The sequence below is a fragment of the Fusarium oxysporum genome, chromosome 8 (assembly GCF_000149955.1).
Source record: "Fusarium oxysporum f. sp. lycopersici 4287 chromosome 8, whole genome shotgun sequence".
Taxonomy (NCBI): domain Eukaryota; kingdom Fungi; phylum Ascomycota; class Sordariomycetes; order Hypocreales; family Nectriaceae; genus Fusarium; species Fusarium oxysporum.
Window position 1 is genome coordinate 3,146,631 of NC_030993.1, and position 19,979 is coordinate 3,166,609.

The window sequence follows — 19,979 nt, forward strand, 5'->3', positions numbered from 1 at the left end:
CCGAAAACTCCATTTTATCCTCAGAAGTGAAGAAAAAACGTCAAAGTCGACTTCGCTCTATTTGTGTCCACGACCTTGCATCTAAAGTGCTGTGCACCAAAGATCCCCTAGTTCCGGATAACACTCCCTTGCAGCGACAGAAAGCCTATCACTCGACTATGGAGACTCGTGCATTCTTATCCTGTCGGTGATGGTTCGACTTGTCTGAGCCTTTTCAAGGTCAACATTCGCCGAAAAAAATACGCATATCGCCCATGTAACCTGAAGGATCACCAAATCACGGGTTCTAGTCCGGCTTCATCCCTCCCCTGCAACTCCAGCACCACCGCAGCCAGTGGTCTCCGCAAAACGATTTATCTTGTTTAGAATTGCACCGCTTGCGCTGTTTCTATTTCCATGGAAATTGGGGCATTATTCTGAAGCCTCACTGATACAGTCAATAGCGATCAACAGAAGTGCCTCTCGATATCTCATGAGCCAGTGGCATTCTACACACTGAACGAATGGCGCGCGCTGGTCTCTATCCCTTCGTGAAGTCTGTTACTTCTGTTTGCTGCAAGTGTTGACAAGTTTGGATTCGGTATGTCCTTGACGGTATCCTCAGTTCAGTGCCATGTACCATCTACAGTGGCGTATCACCACAGCATGTGCACATACGCAGGATCGAACCAATTCATCACCGAAGCTTACTCGCATTGCTCTCAGCTGCCCTTCGTACAACAAGCAAAGTTTTTCTGTCAAAACTTCAAGGCGCCGATCAAATTGCATGCCGTGATTTTATTAATCGAGCGACAGCCAACCCCAGCAATCCTGTATCGTTGAGGTCAAGGTGAGCAAATGTACTTAAACAGTGCCAGGACAACCAGTCTCTACATTAAGGCCACTGTCTCTCACTGACACAACATCGTAGAAGGCGTCTTCGAACAATGTATCGAGTGGTGTTTTCTGTGCCAGTCATTGTTATTTTGAGAGTATGCACGTTGTCTGGTGAGCAACGTGCTAGTAAGGCTGGTGCGCATATCGACACCAATGCCAACCTCGGCAGCAGAATGGTCTCTGAAGATTGCCATTCTGATGTAGCATTCGTCCCCTGCCCCATTCTCCCGTAGAAGAGCTTCACCATAGAAATACCTGCAGACATACTGCTATAAATCTGGTGATGTCCAAGTTCCATTAAAAGTGACGTGTCATCGCGGCGGGTGCAGTTACGCGGAATCAAGACCAGCCTCTCCACTAACGCAGCTCGTTCTCATTTACGCCCACTGCAGACTTGCCTTCTGGTGGTTTATTTTCATGCATCGGTGTATTTCCCTTAACTTGAACTCGCTGTCACGAATTCTGTATGTTTCTGATGCGTCAGCGATGATCCAAATGCTATAAAGGCCATGACTTCAGCAGTAGTGAGCTCGACCGGCAACTTACCTCTGTTGACAGCCAGTCCTTGATCATATTATCCCATCACTTCTCTCAGTGAAGTTTAAGTATTCCCTGATAACATAGAATCACCAAAACTGCTCTTAGAATAGCCGTGATTTACGAGACGTGATAAATCGCTGGTACATGTTGGAATTTGCATTGAGGTTGAAGCCATCAGTTGTCAACCACGTGAACTAAAAAACATCCCTTGATGAAACCCAAATGCCGAAAGCCTTGTTCGAATTTTGACTTCGCTTTATCTACCTCTTCGGAAGCATCTGAAACGCACAAAGAGAGCCGATAGTCGAGAGTTGTGTTCGTTTTCGGTATTCAATCGAACACTTCCTGGCTGAGAGGTCACTCCCTCATATCTACACCAGGAAGTTCCTCAACCGTTTTAAATGCCCATCGTTGGCTATTCATACCGCATTTGCCACAAAGACACGATGAGAATGCCTACCATCTAATTATCCTAGCATCATCACCACCTATCCACAAACGCACCACTTTTCAAGTCCTCTGGCCTCAGAGTGTAATAAAACTTTTCACGTTCAGCTAGGGTGCCAAAATGCAATAGTCTCAAGGCCTTCGAAGATACACTAAATTAACCTAAAGTATTTTCGATACCTAGGATAGAGGTCGTCAGTGTTGCATCCCCTAGCCTGTCTTTATATCATGACTCTAGGGTACGGCCACACAAGACATCACAACAAGACGCATTAGGTCCCTTGACAAAAACTAGCATCTCAATTCTCGGTCTCAGTCTATTGTAGAATTATAGCATCTCTAGGCTGTGATTTTCACCTCTGGTGCGCTCCTCATAACTGAATGGGGTATTGTTTATGGTATCAAATCACACGGTTTCTTGGTATCCTTCACTCTCTCACTCGCACCTTTTTTCTTGCATACAATACTGCTCAGGCAGCCGTCTCCTTCTTCTCAACATCGGTAGCAAGAGTATCCTTCTTCTCCGACTCAGCTGGGTTGACGGACAGCTTCTCCAGGGCCTCTTCGATGGGCTTCTCTCCAGCTTGCTCCACAGCCTGCTCTGCAGTCTCGGCCTTGGCTGCCTCTACAGGAGCCGGAATTGGGGCTGGGGCAGCCTCTGCAGCAAGAGCGGGAGCAGGAGCTGCGGCGGCCACAATAGGCTCAGCAGTGAGTGTCTTCTCAGTAGCGGGAGCCGACTCGCGAGTGACGACAGTCTTCTCGGCAGTGGTAGAGTCGGCGGCAGCAGTTTGCTCGGGAACCTCAGTAGGTGAAGGTTCAGCACTGGTCTCACCCGCTGCAGACTCACCAGCCTCAGTCAACGAGACAGACATACCCTCCTTGACACTAGCCCCTTGACCACCATACTCCTTGGGCAGAGTAGAAACAATACCCTTCAGCTCAGTGGCCAGTGTAGTGCCAGAGGTCATGGGGTGGAACTTGCGGAGGGTAGCAGGGGCAAGGAAGAGCTTCATGGCGCCAAACATCCATCCCATGATGGCGGGAACATTGACAAAGTACTTGTGCGCGAGCAGCTCAGGGTAAGCCATTGAGAAGACGGAGATGGTCTCCTTGCTGGCGGCCTTGACGGCGGGGTCCATGCGGAAGAAGCTGACATTGAGGTAGTCGTGGACTTGGATCATCTGGTAAGGATCCTCGCCCCCCTCGGGAATGGGCTCAGTGACTTGGTCTAGCTTGAGCTTCTGAACACTGAGCTCCATGATGGCAGCGCGCCATTTGATAAACCTGGTGTAGAGTCAGTGAAGCTGTTTCATTTAAACAAGAAAACTTAAGACCTTAGTCCTAAGCTATATAAAGATTTGGCTGAACTATTCCAAACTTTGAGGATTATTTAATGAATTTATCAATAATCCTCCAAGTTTAGAGTAGTTTGGCCAGGTCTACTGCTCCCTGAGTTTGGGGTTGAAACTCACTCCTCTACATTGCCAAAGGTGGCCTTGTTGTCCTTGACGGCACCGTAGATGTTCCAGGTGATGATGGTCTCCTTGCCATTCTCTCCCTTGTGGACAGTGACATAGCCCAAATCCCCAAATTTGCTCTTGTCGAAAGTCTGGGTGACGAGTGCGGTAGGATTCATCTTCTTGCGCCACTCAAGGGCCTGAGTGAGCTGCTTCTCAGCTGCCACGGGGTCATCATTGTTGGCGCGGAGGAACTTTTGCAGGACGACCTTTGTTGGTACGTGATCAATGTTGGTGAGTTGAACACCCCACATCTCCTTGTGAAGTGTCTTGCTGAAAATATCCTCAAGGCGAGCATTGAGCTTGGTAAGAGGCGTCTCGGGAGTTGCAGGGTTCTCTGCAGGAACGGCAGCGGGAACGGTCTTTTCTTGTTCGGCAGCCATGGTAGTGGTTGAGGCTATAAGAAGGTGGGAGAGAGAGAGATGAGGAGATAATTCCAGTGATGGAGATCGTGGGGGATCGAAGCTTTTTGTGTTCAGCTTGTCCTTCCTTGTTGACTTGACGAGTCTTGTCTGACGCGGCTCCTGAATTGGATTGTTTTGATGCACCTGCCGAGCGAGACGGGAGTACAATAATAAAAGACAAACAAACACACACGGGAAAGTGAAACTCGTTTCGACGAATCCAATTCGACTGATGTTGTTTGTCCGTTCAAGAAGGGAGCACGGATTATCAGGTGAATGGAAGACCTTAGGTATCTATTATTAAGGGAGACAGCTTGACGGCCGATCCTACCTTAGTGTCCGTGGGCCAAGGGGCGGGAAACGCCCTGTCGTCTCGGCAAGTGGAGATGCCCTGAAAGCCGTTTACATTGGATACACTTGGATGAATGTTCCTTCTTATTGGCTGACCGCTGAGAAATAAACTTAGGCACGTGGAGTCTGGTGATTTTCTAGGTGCTTCTCCCTATAATTCCAGCACTAACTTAGGACCTTTATCCTAGGCAAGTGACGAAACTACCTGGGTAAATTTAGGTAGTGTAGACTTGGAAGGCCCTTAGTTGAGTTACCTAGTTGTTTTGATCACTTAGGATAGGTCCCAAGTTGTCTTGCGTCCCCTTGGAGCTATAGCTACCTTACGGGGGCAGAGGGGCATATTCAACGCCTGGACCTGAATAAACATGCAGCTTTTCAGGTCTGCATTAATCAATTGATCCATTCTCAAATCTTATGCACACACCCTGCTTAAGCCCATAAACGGGCAGAGTAGGTAGATTCAAAACATGATATGTGACAAAATGTAACGGCCGATAAGCCGTTTCGGAAGTAAATCCCGGATAACAAGGCAAATTATCTTTCCAAGAGGAGCTGCAAAAGGTGAAACAGTCGGGGCATAATACGGAGTACTACGGACACAACATTTCTATGGATATATACTCCGTACACTGTACAATCAATACGAACCATCAACCCAGTCAACATCATAGCACGGCATCAGAGACACCACAATTTACCAAAACGGCATTTTTGGGGGGATTTTATATTATTTTTTATACAGCCACCAGAATCTAGAGTGACCCAAAAGCACAGGCAATATCCCTCAAACTCCTTAAACTCCGAACCATGTTAGCGTCCTCTGAAAAACCCTGAGCTGGCATCCATCCTCGCTCCCGAATTAAATCCTGCCTATTAGTGCGCCACGAGTTTTCTTCCTCCAGTCTTTATGGTCCTCTAGCCTTGGCCCCGAGTAATTCAACCAAACGCTGAGTAGCAAATATTGCCGAAGAAGTGGCTAGGGAGTCTTGGGTGTCGAAAAAGATGGCCAAAGATCACTGGTGACATAGCCCAGTGGGATGCTGAAATGCAAGGTGTAGTGCGAAAATGAAATATAAAAGAAGCGAAATGAGTAGCCTCATAGGGCCGTCTCAAAAGAGCAAATCAAGTTGGTATCAACAGGGCACCGAAGCGGGAGCAAGAACGGTGCCGTTGGTTGTTTGTTCAGTTGTAGCTGAGAGCCCGGCCAAGGATTCGCTCGATAGCTGAAAGCTCGAGGTAGGCACACTGTCCCAGAGTCATTTGATCAAACTGAGGACCCTGGATGTAATTGACCTCATTGAAAAAATAACCCCAATACTCATCAGTCTCCTTGAGTGTTTCCTGAATGACAGTACGCTCATGGATAGGGCGGATCAGGACATCACGAGTGCTCTGCTCGCGGATTAGGTGAATGTACCACTCAACAAGGTCGAGAGGAGCGTCGGGCTTTCGCGTGATGGCATATTGGTGAACCCAGCAGTTGGCGTTGGCCGGCTGGTGGTGACGGCGCTGCTGCTCCATAGGGATCATCTGAACCATGAAGGCAATGTTATCCTTCTGAAGGGCGGTAAAGCCATGACACTGCATCGCAGTCTGAACAACTCGCTGAAAAAGCTGGGAGGTGAGGTTGACAGGATCATCCTGCTGCGAAACTGATCTGCTGAGCAGACGAAGGAGCTTGATAGTCGCCTTGTACACCGCACCACGCTGAGAAATGGTGATGTGGTCAGCCGCATACCAGGGGAACTTGCGGAGAGTGCTGATGAGGCACTCGTAAGGGCGCTGGGGGCACTCCTTCGAAAATGGAGATCGATGAGGGACCTCAACATGCTTGACGAGCATGACCATCTCTTCAGGAGAGATGAATCCTTTGAAGTTCTCCCAAGGCTCTTGATGGTTGTTGGGAAGTACCTTAGGAGTTGCGCCATCCCAAAACACGCCGTGAGCAAGAGGGAAGAGATCCTGCATAAGAGCAGACTGGCTCGACAGTTCAACCTCAATGGAGCGTTCTCCAAGACGACTCACACGGCCAGCCTGAGCGTGTTGGTGGTGCTTCTCAGCACAACGCATTGCATCCTCCATGGTGACAAATTCCACGAAGGCGTCCATAGTTTTGGACGTCGCCCTGTCCATGATTATGTGGATGGGCTCTTCCACGTCTGGCAACATGTGGCTATTGCGACCGATAAATGCCACAATCTCGGCGCGCTTGGTTGAGAAGGGTATCTATCGAGATCAGAAAGCGAAATGAAGCAGATGCAAAACAGGTACTCACGTTCTTAAGACGAACAGCGCCGGCAACAGAGGCTTTGGCAGAGCCAGGGCCGCTTGTAAAAGGAAAGAACTCAGGTTTCATCGCAGTCTCAAGGGTGGGAAGGCCTGAAGGAGTATCTACCAACTTGGATAGCTCAAGTGACATGTTGCTGGTGAAGTGCCCGGCCATAGGGGCCGCAAGCATGGCCTGCTGTGCAGCAGGCGGGGGCAGATTCGGGAATGGAATCAACGCAGTAGGCTCAGCACGTACAGGACTACCAAAAGGATCCTGGGCGGCGGATTCATGTGTCATAGGGATAGCCTGCAAACCCAAGTCGAATCGAGGAGGAGGCAAGCTGTTGACACCATGGGCGGATGATCGTGGTGCGTAATTTCGCGGCTCTGTCAGATGCTGGTTAGGTCCCGAGTTGGGGGTAGACTGCGAAGCACTCATGCGATGTCCGTTGTAGTGATGCGGAGTGTGACTGGGGCTCGCAAGAGAAAGACCCGAATTGTAGGAAACACTCTGAGGCAAGCTGGGGTTGTAAGCGTTGGTCTGGGAGACCCCAATAGGCGTGTAGAACTGCTGGCCACCAGTAGCAGGGCGGGAGCGAGCAGAATGTTGACTGCTCGGCTGAGATGCCGATGAGCGGCCATGGGGAGGAGACATGAAGCTAGTCTGTCCTCCGCTGCCAGAGTTGCCGCTATGGGTATGCTGAGTAGCCTAGGATTGCAAAGGTTAGGATGGGTCTTGAAGTAGATTTGCCATAAGACTTTATGTATCTCAACATAACATCAAACAGGACAAGCTAAGACTTACAAAAAGCTGTGTGCCATGAGGAGGACAATTGCCAATCCCTGAACCACCAGGATCTCCAGGGTTGCTGTTTGCAAGGTGATTACCTCGAGAAGCCTGGTTTGTTGTAGCAGCATTCGCCGATCCATTTACAATAACATGTTCGGGGCTATTGTTGGACGAAGGGGTAGCGCCACTAGCCATGATGTAGGAAATATGCCCAGATGTTGAAAGAGCAGCATTGTTGACCATGCCATCGATTGTACCGTTGACTGTCTCAGCAGCCATGTTCATGCCATTGCCTTGGATGTGGCCTCCCATCTAAGGGGCCATAGCGTCAAGGGCGTATGGCATGGCTGGGTAGATTGCATGAGCAACACTGTCCGAGGGGCTGTTGGGCGGTGCCGTGGGAGGTCCAGAAGAGCCAGCGTACTGTGCAGGAAGCGCCGTTACCATGTTCATGCCAGGTTGAGCACCAGCATATCCGCTAGCCTGCCCCAGAGTTAGTAGGTGGTTGAGAGACCATATCAGTGGGAGTCTCTGGCACTTACCTGAAGGGCATTGTGAAGAGCCTGTTGGGCTGATGGGACCCAAGAATTCGCGTTGGAAACTACATGTGAAGCAGCCTCGGGTTGGTGTCCGCCGTTTGAACACTGGGGGCGGCGAGGCTGGGGACAGAAGGACGGTGCATTGAACGGAGGGTTGGAAGCTGGCGGGCCAGAGCGTTGGGCCGCGGAGTCTCCTTGAGCCATCGGGAGCACAGAACGATCTGGTTAGCCCAGGGGTGATCGGAGTTGGTCTGACTTGAAGGAGTTGTCAGTCACGAAATCAACGGCATTGACCAAAATATCGCTCAACAAATAGACACTAAACTGCAATACTCTAGAGATCCCTTGTTGTTCGAGGTATTGGGTAGAAGTGCAGGAGAAACTTACCAGTCGGAACTTTGTGCCAATGTATTTCCGGTACGGCAAGGGACAATTTGGGAAAGACAGCTGTGTTTCTGAACTGATTGCCTACAGTAAGTCGCTTGACTTTGAGACAAGTTGAACATCAAAGAAGATGGTAGAAGCTTAGGCACCCGAAGTCGTTGGTAAATGAAAGAGAAAAGAGAAAGAGATCAGGCGAGTGTTGAGAAATTTAATGGTAGAACAATGAGGTCACACGTGATTATAGAAACTTTTCTTGAAGTTCACTGTTAGTGTATGATCCCAAGAATGAGGTGCAGGTACAAGTTTAGTTAAAGAATGAAGAGGGAGAGTTTGCAAGCGCTTCAGACGATGGTGGTGCGCAGGGAGTGCACGTGATCTTTTGAGCTTCCTAAACCCCAAGCCGTATTGTTTGAAAGGCATGTCAGAGTCGGCCGTGAGGTAAATGCAGGCAAAAGTTGGTGAGAAGAACAGGGCGACGTTGTTTGCAGGTGCTTATATTGCCGGCAGCTTTCAAAGAAGACAAGTGAGAAAGGACTTACGGATTGGCAACACACCGCTGATGATGGAGACAATGTGAAGTTAGAGAGGTTACTGAAAGAGGAACCTGGGCGCAATCGGAGAACTGCGTTCAAGACTCGCGCGTAACTTTTCGGGTTTGGGGCTCGTGGTTTTGGGTCTCGGGTATGGAGGGCGTAAGGGCGTAGGCGAGAAAATAAGGAAATGTCTTCAAAGTATCTGAAGGCTAGCACTGGTCTTTCTAGATGGTCAGCGTTGTCGAGTGAAAGTGTTGAGCGAGAAGTCAGTATATCAAGGATGAAGGTCGATGGTTGAAGGTTGAAGAATGGATGAATAAAAAGGCTTCCTGCCTCACGAAGTAGGGGAAAGCATACAAACCTTGGTCAAGCTATCTTGAAAGACTTCAATATGATCTGAGTTGACAGAGCGGAACGACCCAAATTATCAAGGTTGAAGAGTGGTCAGGGTTGGAGGATGAAAGGAAAGAAACAATGCCAACTGCAAAAGGCAAAAGCAGAAAGAGAAAGCAGAAGAATCTCAGTGATTGATTTAAAGAGATAAAGGTGCAGGCTTGACTGATTAGCGTTGTCAAGCCTGAAATAGTGCAATAGGCACTTGTTGTTGAGGGTCTAGCGAAAGTTGCTTAGCAACAAAGCAGCAATAGCGTTAAGCAATTGACTCCAAGAAAAAGAAGGTATGTGCAGAATTGCTTTAGCTTGACGGTGCTGGGCAGTTGTGTAAAGCACTAGAAGAGAAGAGGCTAAAAGCAGAGTACAATAGAAAGGGATATTGGGGAAAGTTACTTGCAAGTGATTGACAGTGATTCACTTACTATTGTGAGAATTGAATTCAGCAGTGGCCAGTAACTGATAGAACAAGGATAATGGTAACAATAATGCTTATGAAAAATGATAGTTGATGAATTATGAAGGATGAGATAATGGTAGTTGGTTCAAGAACGTGTTGATGTCTTACGTAAAGACCCATTGATCCCATGAGGCAATCACGACCATGCCTCCTTCCTCAACTGGTAGTGTTCTCACTAAAGAACTTTACGTACTAATTCCGGCATAAAACCATGGCCTCTATCCCAAGAATGATGTTGTCAGATGCAATAAAGGCTTCGTTTCCAGAAAGATACGCATTTCAACTCGGTAAGGTTGGCAAGGTTTATGTCTAATGTCGTTCTCTTGAACCTCCTTCCTCGCCACAGCATGAGGCTCACCTATCAGGGCCTCAGCAGTTCAATGCCATCATGAATGGTTAATACCCTTTGCCTGGTCACAAACATTGCGACAACCGACACTCCCAAGCAAACTCCGAGCCTCAAACCAGCTGAGGGGTTTAGTCAAACTGCTAAGGTCAGTAATCTCATAGGATATGGCAATGGTGATCGGATCATTCTTACCGGTGTAAGGAAAGACTCGGCCACGAATCGTGCTCGAGCGTTCAACTGTGACAAGTTAGCATGGAGTTGCTTAAGATTACCGTCCAACTACTCACAAATAGCTTCATCTCAGAGATCTCCTTGTCGACCTCTTCCATAAACTGAATAATAAAGTCGACAAGCTTGTGCTTCAGCATTTCCTCGGTGTGGAAGTTTGTTATCAGGAAAGAAATGTCATAACCCTACAACGACGTCAGTCAGGGGTAACTCAATTGAGTATCGCATGACCAGTAACCGACCTTGATAGGTTTCCTCCGCAGAATGAAGAAGGACTCCGCACGTTGCGTCAAGAATCTTGTAAACTTGTGGACCAGGATATGCTCAATCTCATCGGCCTGCTTGATCTTGATGCTGATACGGACGGAGTTGATGCTGGGCTCAATCAAGACACGCTCGTTCTCGTTGCGCGCAATGGTCAAGGGCTGCAGCAGGACCTCGGGAGACGTCTGGGCCTCAATCTCTGGAACATTGTGTCGCTCGGCGGTCTGGGAAGCAAAGTTGGAGAGTGTGAGCGCGGCGGTCAAGCTGCTGCGTACGCATTGCAGGTAGGGTCGGAGGGATTGAGACTAAGCGGGTTATAGCTGTCAGCTTGCGGTCTGGATCGTGAGATATCATTTAGGATGTACCATGGCAGCAAATACGTCCTCAGACGCCCTCAATTAACTAGAAATAGCACGAATGTAGATGTCGACGGTGAACACGGAGCTCGGCGGGGTCGGTCGACGTTGACGTTGGAGGTTGGAGCTTCGTCGAGGTGAGGCGCAGTTGTTAGTGAGGCGTCGCCAGGCCTGACGTCTCCTGTGTCTGTAGGTGGGGCGATGATGGGGGAAACTGGGGGAGGTTCACGTGTGTGAAGCTTGAGCCTCAAGAGCTGTCTGTGGCTTGATAACATCACAGCCACAGCTCTACTCTCTGGTTGCCCCGCGGAAGCTACACCGCTTTCCCCACTAACATTTCGCCTTCGTCCAGGTACCACTTGGTGACGCACCTCTAGCATCTTCCACGCCTCGCAAACATCGACCTTGAGCCAAGGGACACTGACTCAGGACGTTTTCTTTTTCTTCTGCTATTGTATTCTTCCTTTAGATTCTTCTTTTGCAGAAAACCCGAATAGACGGCATCCAGTGCCTGGACAGACTCGAACTCGTCTTACCGCACCCCTCCTTCCAACGCTTAAGCTCCGATAGACTGAAACCATGTCATCCATATCAGGTCAGTAATGGCTCCATGCCCGTGTTTTCATGGTCTCTAGCTCAATTGTACAAACACGTACTGACCGATCACAGTCGTAGTGAAACACCAAGGCAAGAAACACGATGTCGAAATCGACCCCAGCTCTACTGGCGAGGACTTCAAACTCCAAATGTTCAGCTTGACCAACGTCGAACCCGAACGCCAAAAGATTTTGATCAAGGGTGGTCAACTCAAAGATGATGCCGATATGAGTAAACTCGGCTTGAAAAACGGCCAGGTCATTATGATGATGGGTACCCCAAGCGCTGGTGGCGACGCCCTCGTCCGACCAAAGGAAGCGATCAAGTTTGTCGAGGATATGACAGAGGCTGAACAGGCTCAACAAGTCGGAGCGACACCTGCTGGTCTGATCAACCTGGGAAATACATGTTATCTCAACTCAACCCTCCAGACTCTGCGTCTGATCCCAGAGCTTCAGGAGGCGCTCAACACGTACCAACCCGATGGCAACGCCAGCAGCTTTATGATGACGGGCACGAACATGGACTTGGCATCTCAACTCTCAAACTTGTACAAGAAAATGGGTGAAACACAGGACTCCTTCCCTCCCATGAACTTCTTGAACGCTCTGCGAGTGGTATTCCCCCAGTTTGCGGAAAAGTCCAAGACAGGACAAGGTTTTGCTCAGCAGGATGCAGAGGAGGCTTGGTCCCAAATCGTGCAGCAACTTAACCAGAAGCTCCGCATCAAGAGCGAAAACACCCCTGAGACCTCCTTCGTGGAGAAGTACATGTCTGGCGAGTTCAGTTCGGTAATGGAGTGTGATGAGGAAGAGGCGCGCAATGCTGGCGAGCAGCCCATCATTAACAAGGAGAGCTTCGCCAAACTCAACTGCCACATCGATAGCTCAACAAATCATCTGCGAGATGGCATTGCCGCCGCGCTAAAGGAGAAGCTTGAGAAGCAGTCGGAAGTTCTGGGTCGCGATGCTGTCTATACCAAGACTTCCAAGATCTCTCGTGCTCCCAAGTACCTGACAGTGCATTTTGTGCGCTTTTTCTGGAAGCGAGAGACTCAGAAGAAGGCCAAGATTATGCGAAAGGTGACTTTCCCCATGGAGCTTGATATTGTTGAGTTCTGCTCCGACGAATTGAAGAAGGCTCTTATTCCCGTGCGTGACAAGGTTCGCGAGATTCGTAAGGATGAAGAGGATATCGAGCGGGCCCGTAAGCGACGTAAGAAGACTCACGATCAGGACGTCGGCGATATCCCAGGCGGCGCCGGTCTTCCCACCGAGAAGGAGAAGAAGGAGACCGAGAAGAAGGAAGGCAAGTCAGCAGATGGCGACGTTGTCATGGGCGAGGAGGGCGAGACATACAAGACAGACGCCGACATCGAGGCTGAGAGAAACGCTTCCATTCTTGAGGCCAAGAAGGAGCTCAATGCTCTCATCAACCCCGAGCTGCGAAACGATGATGGTGCCAATCAGTCTGGTCTGTACGAGCTCCGAGGTGTCGTGACACATCAAGGTGCCAGCGCCGACAGCGGCCACTACACCTCATATGTCAAGAAGGCTGCACCCGTTGACCCCAAGACTGGCAAGAAGGGTGAGGAGGACGGCAAGTGGTGGTGGTTCAACGACCACCAGGTTTCAGAGGTTGAAGCTGAGAAGATTGCGACTCTCGCCGGTGGTGGTGAGTCTCACTCTGCTCTCATTCTCCTGTACCGAGCCATTCCTCTGCCCACTGCCGAGGGTGTCCTGGAGTAAAAAGAGCAACTAGGACGAACTTTACTAGAAGTATATGGCCACCTGGGAATCGTACTAGATGATTTGATGAACAAAACCGGACAGGAGCATGGCAAGGCAGGGCAGTCAGGCGTAGGGAGAAAGCATGGCATGAACTCAATCAATAAAACGTTAATTACACAACCATATGACTCGGTGGAAGCTTCGAATCTATTGTTCTCTCAGGCTTCGTTCTATAATATATGTTTAACAGATAACCGTGTCCAGTATACCACTTTTTAACCATCCATAAACGCCTATGCTTTGTTTCCAATAAGATGCCCATAGAGTTACAACACAATAATACAACCGCACCAATCCTATGATCTTGCCGCGGTCATGGGCTTTCCTTTTCTCTTGCCTTCTCAGCCTCGCGTTCCTTGACACGGACTTCGAAGTCATCCATTTTCCTTTGGAGAACAGCCTTCTGTGATACCAAAGTTTTTCGTTGGGATAGGAGAGCAGCTATTTGCTCGTTGGGGGATGTCGCCCGAAACTCTTGAATTGCCTGTCTCAGTAATTAGTCATGTCCTTTGTGATTTGTTCTGTTTACCATACCTCTTTCTTCTCGTTGTCTGTCTTTAGTTGTGCGCCCGTGATGGTGCCGGCAAAAATGCATGCTGCAAAGGCAACAGCCCAAACACCGCGCTTGAACTTTTCTTGTCTTGTCCACTGATGCACCGCCATCGTATGAATTACTATTGTCCGGTAGGTCGTATGTATCACCAGTATCCCTTCCAGGTCTCTTCTGAAAGCTTACTGCGCTGTCGATGTGACAGCTTGTGAGCGGTAAAATATGAACCTGATGTCGAGGAGGACGAATTCGTGGAGCTTAGGGTCGGTCGTGATGGATTGGACGGTAGTGGAGACAAATTTTTTGATCTGGAATCAAGGAATTGAAGCTCAATCGGAGGAGTCGGCGGCGTCGGATCTTCAATAGAGTCGGAGGCGGATCGCCGGGTCACGATCACGGCGGAGGAAGAATTGTCGGCGTCACGGAGGTTAGGCGCCGAGTGGATCTTTTGCAGTAGCGGTGGCCTTACTAAGCAGGCTGCAACCGAGAGTATAGTTGTAGTGGGGATGAGGGGCATCGTGGGGGAATGAGGTATCGTTGATGTCACGGCTTAGGGAGGCTAAGGTCAGAGGAGTCAGTAAAATATTGGTAAGAATTGGTAAGATTATAAAGATTTGACTTGACATTCATTGTAGGTTTAGAAGGTGAAGATTGGGTTCCAAGGAGACGAACAAAGAAGGTCAGAGGTCAAAGAATTGGAAGGTTTTCTCATGTTCGTACAGAAGGAACGGCAATGGATCATTGACTGAGCTTATCGAGACTCGCGAATCACATTTTTGGAGTAGTTGCACCTGACGAGAATAAGATTCACGACTGTTGATTTATCTACTTAGCTCTTAGGTACCTTAGTTGGTTAACTTGTTATCGTGTTATCGTGAGGATGAGGAGTTTCACTTATTGTTTCGACCATTATCTCACCTTCAACCGTTACAGCGTAATACTTCAAGCAGGGACGCGTAATTCAACTACTGCGATTAAGCAAGCGACAAAAGCGGCCGCCAGATAATACTTATGGCATTTATCCTGCAAGAAGGATCCTGAGAGGCTAACCTGTCGGTTCTTTCCAAAGATGGGCGAATGTTTACGTGGAAAGAACGTCAATGGAAGACGCGGAAGGTGCCCCTCCCCATAGTACCTGACTGATGAGACAGCGGGGTTTGTCACCCAAACGTAATCCATCCACTTCATCCTCAACACCAAAATCAAGGTTGGAGATAATCCATTCGCCATCTTTTCTCCTCCCTTTCTAGAGATTTGTTTTCGTTTTTATTTTCTTGCCTAGACAAATTCTTTTCGTATGAAATAGAATACCCGCTGCTTCCATTTCATCCGCAATACCTCTCAAACTTTTGACGTGGTTCGTTTGACCCCGCCATCACCAGGCCACAGTCACGTCAGATCATATTCTTTCTGACCACTCGAGAAGCTTGGCTGATACCTGATACAGAAGTTTTTCAGAGTCTCACGGGCTTGATATAGTCTGGACACTGGGCACTGATAGTGGCTTAAATTCAAGTGAATTCCCAGAATTTGCCATCAGGTTTCAAACATTCCAAACATGTCGACTCCGCGTGTCTTTCTTATTCGCCACGGCGAGACAGAATGGTCACTTGATGGTCGCCATACTGGCTTGACTGATATCCCACTCACTTCCAATGGCGAGAAGCGTGTTAGAGCTACAGGAAAGGCTCTTGTTGGGCCGGATCGTCTCATCGCCCCCAAGAAGATTGCTCACATGTAAGTCTCCTTCGACTGACGATGATTCCCAAACAATCAGTATGAGAGTACTCCTAGGCTCCTAGGAGGGCCTCACGTAGAACGACTATTGCGCTGAAGTCTTCCAAGAAGAGCCAGCGAATTCGGAATTACACCACGTCGCATTATCACCAACCAACGTTGATTTTATTTGATCTAGAGTGAACTAATACGCGGCCCAGTTACGTTTCACCACGAAAACGCGCCCAGCGTACATTTGAACTTCTCAACCTCGGGCTGAAACGCCCTCTTCCTTGGACACCTCACGGCGCTCCTGATGGTACTGGCCTTCAATGTGAAGCCGAGGTGGAGGTCACGGACTACATCCGGGAATGGGACTACGGTGACTACGAAGGAATCACAACACCTGAGATTCGTAAGATCAGAGCTGAACAAGGGATCAAAGGGTCTTGGGACATCTGGAAGGATGGATGTCCTGGCGGGGAGTGAGTATTTGTCTAAACTTGTCTACCCTATATCTGATTATCAACATCCAATGGTCGTTCCGTCTAACACTCTCACAGGGCTCCCCACGATGTAACCAGAAGACTTGACCAATTGATAGAGGAGATTCGTGAGAGATATCACAAGCCAGCCATGGACAAAGGAAGCGATCAATGTGGCGACGTGTTACTTGTTGCCCATGGACACATCTTGCGTGCCTTTGCTATGAGATGGGCTGGCTACGCTTTAAGAGAAGGACCTACTTTCTTATTGGAGGCAGGTGGTGTTGGAACACTCAGGTCAGTCGAGGGAGCTTATTTCTTCATGTGCCCAATTTACTGACAATATACAAGCTACGAGCATCATAGAATCGAAGAGCCGGCCCTTCTCCTCGGTGGCGCTTTTGTCGTTGAACTTGACGGACAAGATTAGCCGCTTTTCAAGACCAAAATCTTTCAGGCATTGGCACCCAGATGGTTTCTTAGAGCATAGAATTGATTGTTTAATGAACATGTCCTCGGATCGCACCAACAGCTGAGCCAAGTCCCCCCTAGTCCAGAGATGGTAACTCATAATCTCCCGACGATCAGACCCCAATGATATTGCATCATTCGGTCACGACACGACCAACAGAAGTTTCAATAATCGAAGCTGTCCTCGCACAGACAACGGCACGGCTAATGTCATCGATACGTATCTCGTGCACTTGAGCTGGCGCATTCGACGGAAATGACCAGACCTCCGTTCGGTGGCACCAGCGTCAACAGTCAATGTGTGTTTCACACTTATTTACCAAGAGTCGCCCAAATACCTCTCAAAAACAAAGGGCGTGTCCAAAAGTACTTCAAAAGGGCAAAGCCTTGTCGCACGACTTGGGAGATCCTTGCTATGGGCGTTCTGGAAGCGCGGATGAGGCTGAAGGGGCGACTCTCACATGATATCCCTTTCCCGCCTACCAGACACGGGATCGCGCCGCCCCGGACAAGCCATTTCCCTCCCTTCTCTTCTTTTCTTCTATAGACGGCATTTCTAATTTCCAATAGCCTACTTTGACTCCATCGACTAATGTGCCAAGAATGATTCACTTCATCCCTTGACATCGAAAGTGGCTGGGCTGCTGCCGGAAGAATGCATCCGCACACCATAACTTACGGCTCCCCCTCTGGACAAGGTTTTCTTTGACCGCAAGGGCGGGACGGGACGGTCCAGCTGAGTATAAGGGTGTGAGGGAAGGCTTGAAGGGAGAGGTTTCGTCGGATATGGGGTCTGTTGCCAGGGCAAAGGGCTGACTTACTCACGCCGGACTAGTAGTAGCCTCCGGTCGCGAACGGCTGTTTTACCAAAGCATGGCCGGACTGTTGGATCGGATGGGCTGTTTCTGGGCTGTAATTGGGCTTGTGATGTGGATTGAGTCTCGATATTCATTCCAGTGTCTGGTGACTGATGTACGTTAGTTGGAGTACTGGGAGAGCTGGGTACCCTGGACAGTCAAACTTTGACTACGACAGCTGTAGATGGTTTCAGATTACCAATTTTGCTAGGAACTGCAATTGATCACGTATGAGACACCTCGTCGGAGGGATATTGTGCAATTATAGGTGTCAGTATGACATGATATCTATGCAGCTAAGTGATGATACTCAACAAGACATTCAGTGTCAGCCTTGGGAAGCCGAGTATCAGAATGACGGCCATCGGCAGCTTGCATAGTGTGAACTATTAGCACCGTATAAGATTGCTCTGGTACATATTTGAGGGTCATGTTCTTGCTTCTAATGCTTGGTGGTCTATTGTTAAGGGCCGACGAGACAGTGCTCGTAGACACTCTTTTATGGTTTGGACGCTCTGGCAATAAATATCCTCTTAGTCGTAGTTGAGCCCTTTTTCTTCCCATGGCCATGAACATGTTCCCCACTGCCGCTGTGATTGTCCTCGTTGTGCTCGTGATTATGACCATGACCATGACCGTGTTCGTGGCCATGATCGTGGCTGTGACAATCCTTGAATGTGATGGGTTCCGGGAGCTCTTGGTAAGCAAAGTCTGTAAGTCCAGCATCCTCAAACATCTTCTTGATCTCGTCCTCGGTAAACCCATGATGTGTTATACCACGCAGAGCGGCATCCTTGGGGTCTATCTTGTGGGCAACAAAGTCAATGATGAAGAGGACACCGCCTGGGTTGAGGCGCTCGGCCAATTGCTTGGATGCTAGATCGGGCTTGTCGAAGTGGTGGAATCCGAGCCCCACGCCTGCAACGTCGAATCCGAAGAACTTGCTATCAGCAAAGGCTGTAGGGGAGGGGTCCTTAGGATCAGCCAGATTGCCTTGATAGGCTTGGCGGGAAGAGCCCTGTACGCTGTTAGGATATTCAAGTCTGTTTGAAGGGGTTGAAGGGGCTCGAATGCGTGGTAACAGAGTTCCATGCTCATGTGATGGACTGGTGGCTAGTACTAACCTGGCTTTGAGCCTGGGCGTTGTATACCCCAACCATTTCCTCCGACAAGTCAATGCCTATAGCCTCACTCGTATGCTGTGCTAAGACCTGTAACTCAGTGTCAGTCCAAGTCAACGTCTCGGAGCTCATCTCTCCTAGGAGGGGAAACTCGTACCCTCGAAAGCATGCCGGTGCCACAAGCGTAGTCCAGCAACCTGGCATCTTGCTTGACGCTAATGAATGGAATCCTCTCTTGGATGCCGCGCTCTAGCTGCACGATCGCATCCGCATTGCGCTGGTCATATTCGGTGGCGATCTTGCTATAATTGTACTACATTAGCGATGGACTTGGATGAGCTGTGTAGCACTGCATCGCATGCCGCAGTGTGCTCTGCTAACTTGGAGCATAAGAAAAGACGTCCAGTAAGCAAACCGCACACGCTCAAACGGTTTGGCGACGATCATCCAGTGCAGAAAACAAACGCTCATTCATTATACGCACCCAAAATAAGCCTGGTTTTCGGACACGACTTCGGTCATGGTTGCAATGTCGGGATCAGTGCTAGGTGAAACAGTGACCAAGTTGTACAGGAGGATGAGCAAGTATGGTCGCATAAGACAAAAGGTGCTTGTCGAGAGCCTGAATGTGGTTTCACAGAGAGTCGAATGCGGTTGATGCGGTGTAAGACAAGCCTCTGTCGACTGCTCAGTTTGGCTGTCTTATACAAGCTGCAGCGGGGACTTTTCGGGCAGTTAATTTCGTGTCGCAGACATATGTTCGCAGAGTTTTGACGATATCTCCGCCATCCATTGTCAAGTCGCCGACCAGAAAGAAAGACCCCGCACTTGATTAAGGGCTGTTCTGATACTGGTAATGCAGTTTTACTCTATGACGAGTAAACAGCGCAGCAGGATTTCCCGCCCGTTAGTTAGAGGCCTGGAGCCAAGCTTGATCCATTGATAGCAACTACACCGCAACAAACGGCGCGGTGCAACTTGCACCTGGTGGTCGATGAAACATGTTCCTCAACTTGTCTGGGTTCGAGTGATACAGCAGCCATTCAATGATCCGCTCATTGTAGAACACTGCAGATGCCTTGACAACAAACGTGGCCGTCCTGGACAGGTCGTGCTTGACGATTTGACTGGGTACGTGCAGTAGAGAACATTTGACTCCTCAAACCAGGATCGAATTGCGGGTGATCCGTGATCCTGCGGCTGCACAAGCGCACCGGTCCGCCAACCGCGAGGGGTGCACTGATGGTACAATAAGGCATAGCACGTATCGAAAAGTACATGACAGTCAGTGATCACAGTCGTGGTCGTATTGCAACCAAGAAATAGTCATGTAAACGGTTGACTGCAGGCATTCCCCATCCCACATCCCATTCCTGATGCTCCATCTGTGTACAAAACAAGGTCCCAGGTGTCACAGTGTCAAGGGCCATGCAGCCGTCTAACCAGCAAAGTGGTACGAGATGGCATCCCGCCTTGTGAGCCCTGGATATGCACAAAGCCCAAAGAGAAGAAAGGGCGGGGTTTCACATCGCCCAACGCTGATCGCTGGGCCTGCAAGGGATGATACAATCCCGCAGAAGCTCCTTTATTTTGAAGCGGTAAGAACGATGCATCCCAAGTGCTGCAGTAGATAGGTCATTCCAGGAAAGGCGATGTGCATCTACCTACTGTCTCAGGTCTGTTTGCCTGCCCCTGG

The 19,979-nt window shown here is 49.3% G+C and overlaps 8 protein-coding genes across 12 annotated transcripts; 2 read left to right on the forward strand and 6 right to left on the reverse strand.

The window, feature by feature from the left end:
- Positions 1-2,140: 2,140 nt before the first annotated feature.
- On the reverse strand, positions 2,141-4,117 carry FOXG_03648 (uncharacterized protein). The gene is made up of 2 exons (XM_018381458.1): positions 3,336-4,117; positions 2,141-3,147 (listed from the first exon to the last, which is right to left on the reverse strand). Exons 1-2 carry the CDS (start codon positions 3,761-3,763, stop codon positions 2,334-2,336), a joined length of 1,242 nt encoding a protein of 413 aa, XP_018237961.1. The 5' UTR covers positions 3,764-4,117; the 3' UTR covers positions 2,141-2,333.
- Positions 4,118-5,317: 1,200 nt separating this feature from the next.
- On the reverse strand, positions 5,318-7,746 carry FOXG_03649 (uncharacterized protein; the record flags this gene model as incomplete). The annotated part of the gene is made up of 5 exons (XM_018381459.1): positions 5,318-6,361; positions 6,411-7,112; positions 7,209-7,505; positions 7,638-7,671; positions 7,736-7,746. 5 exons carry the CDS (start codon positions 7,744-7,746, stop codon positions 5,318-5,320), a joined length of 2,088 nt encoding a protein of 695 aa, XP_018237962.1.
- Positions 7,747-8,762: 1,016 nt separating this feature from the next.
- FOXG_03650 (actin-like protein 2/3 complex subunit 4) lies at positions 8,763-10,894 on the reverse strand. 2 transcript variants are annotated; one of them, XM_018381460.1, is made up of 7 exons: positions 10,706-10,894; positions 10,319-10,645; positions 10,136-10,261; positions 10,041-10,085; positions 9,465-9,985; positions 9,011-9,261; positions 8,763-8,869 (listed from the first exon to the last, which is right to left on the reverse strand). In XM_018381460.1, the coding sequence occupies exons 1-5, from the start codon at positions 10,706-10,708 to the stop codon at positions 9,977-9,979; spliced, it is 510 nt and encodes a 169-aa protein (XP_018237963.1). In that variant the 5' UTR covers positions 10,709-10,894; the 3' UTR covers positions 8,763-8,869; positions 9,011-9,261; positions 9,465-9,976. The 2 variants fall into 2 exon arrangements, with proteins under 2 accessions (XP_018237963.1, XP_018237964.1); XM_018381461.1 differs by lacking the exon at positions 9,011-9,261.
- Positions 10,895-11,014: 120 nt separating this feature from the next.
- Positions 11,015-13,309, forward strand: FOXG_03651 (ubiquitin thiolesterase). Its single transcript, XM_018381462.1, has 2 exons — positions 11,015-11,291; positions 11,366-13,309. The coding sequence occupies exons 1-2, from the start codon at positions 11,276-11,278 to the stop codon at positions 13,039-13,041; spliced, it is 1,692 nt and encodes a 563-aa protein (XP_018237965.1). The 5' UTR covers positions 11,015-11,275; the 3' UTR covers positions 13,042-13,309.
- An 87-nt stretch (positions 13,310-13,396) lies between these two features.
- FOXG_03652 (uncharacterized protein) lies at positions 13,397-13,746 on the reverse strand (the record flags this gene model as incomplete). The annotated part of the gene is made up of 2 exons (XM_018381463.1): positions 13,397-13,567; positions 13,618-13,746. 2 exons carry the CDS (start codon positions 13,744-13,746, stop codon positions 13,397-13,399), a joined length of 300 nt encoding a protein of 99 aa, XP_018237966.1.
- Positions 13,747-13,781: 35 nt separating this feature from the next.
- Positions 13,782-14,150, reverse strand: FOXG_18616 (uncharacterized protein; the record flags this gene model as incomplete). Its single annotated transcript, XM_018398754.1, has 1 exon — positions 13,782-14,150. One exon carries the CDS (start codon positions 14,148-14,150, stop codon positions 13,782-13,784), a length of 369 nt encoding a protein of 122 aa, XP_018237967.1.
- Positions 14,151-14,742: 592 nt separating this feature from the next.
- FOXG_03653 (2,3-bisphosphoglycerate-dependent phosphoglycerate mutase) lies at positions 14,743-17,435 on the forward strand. 4 transcript variants are annotated; one of them, XM_018381465.1, is made up of 5 exons: positions 14,743-15,026; positions 15,081-15,370; positions 15,571-15,834; positions 15,913-16,131; positions 16,186-17,435. In XM_018381465.1, the coding sequence occupies exons 2-5, from the start codon at positions 15,192-15,194 to the stop codon at positions 16,262-16,264; spliced, it is 741 nt and encodes a 246-aa protein (XP_018237969.1). In that variant the 5' UTR covers positions 14,743-15,026; positions 15,081-15,191; the 3' UTR covers positions 16,265-17,435. The 4 variants fall into 4 exon arrangements, with proteins under 4 accessions (XP_018237969.1, XP_018237970.1, XP_018237968.1 ...); XM_018381466.1 differs by having other exon boundaries at positions 14,743-14,990; XM_018381467.1 differs by having other exon boundaries at positions 14,806-14,990; positions 15,060-15,370; positions 16,186-17,423.
- Positions 17,411-19,718, reverse strand: FOXG_03654 (uncharacterized protein). The gene is made up of 4 exons (XM_018381468.1): positions 18,768-19,718; positions 18,441-18,585; positions 18,287-18,373; positions 17,411-18,180 (listed from the first exon to the last, which is right to left on the reverse strand). The coding sequence occupies exons 1-4, from the start codon at positions 18,878-18,880 to the stop codon at positions 17,662-17,664; spliced, it is 864 nt and encodes a 287-aa protein (XP_018237972.1). The 5' UTR covers positions 18,881-19,718; the 3' UTR covers positions 17,411-17,661.
- Positions 19,719-19,979: the final 261 nt, after the last annotated feature.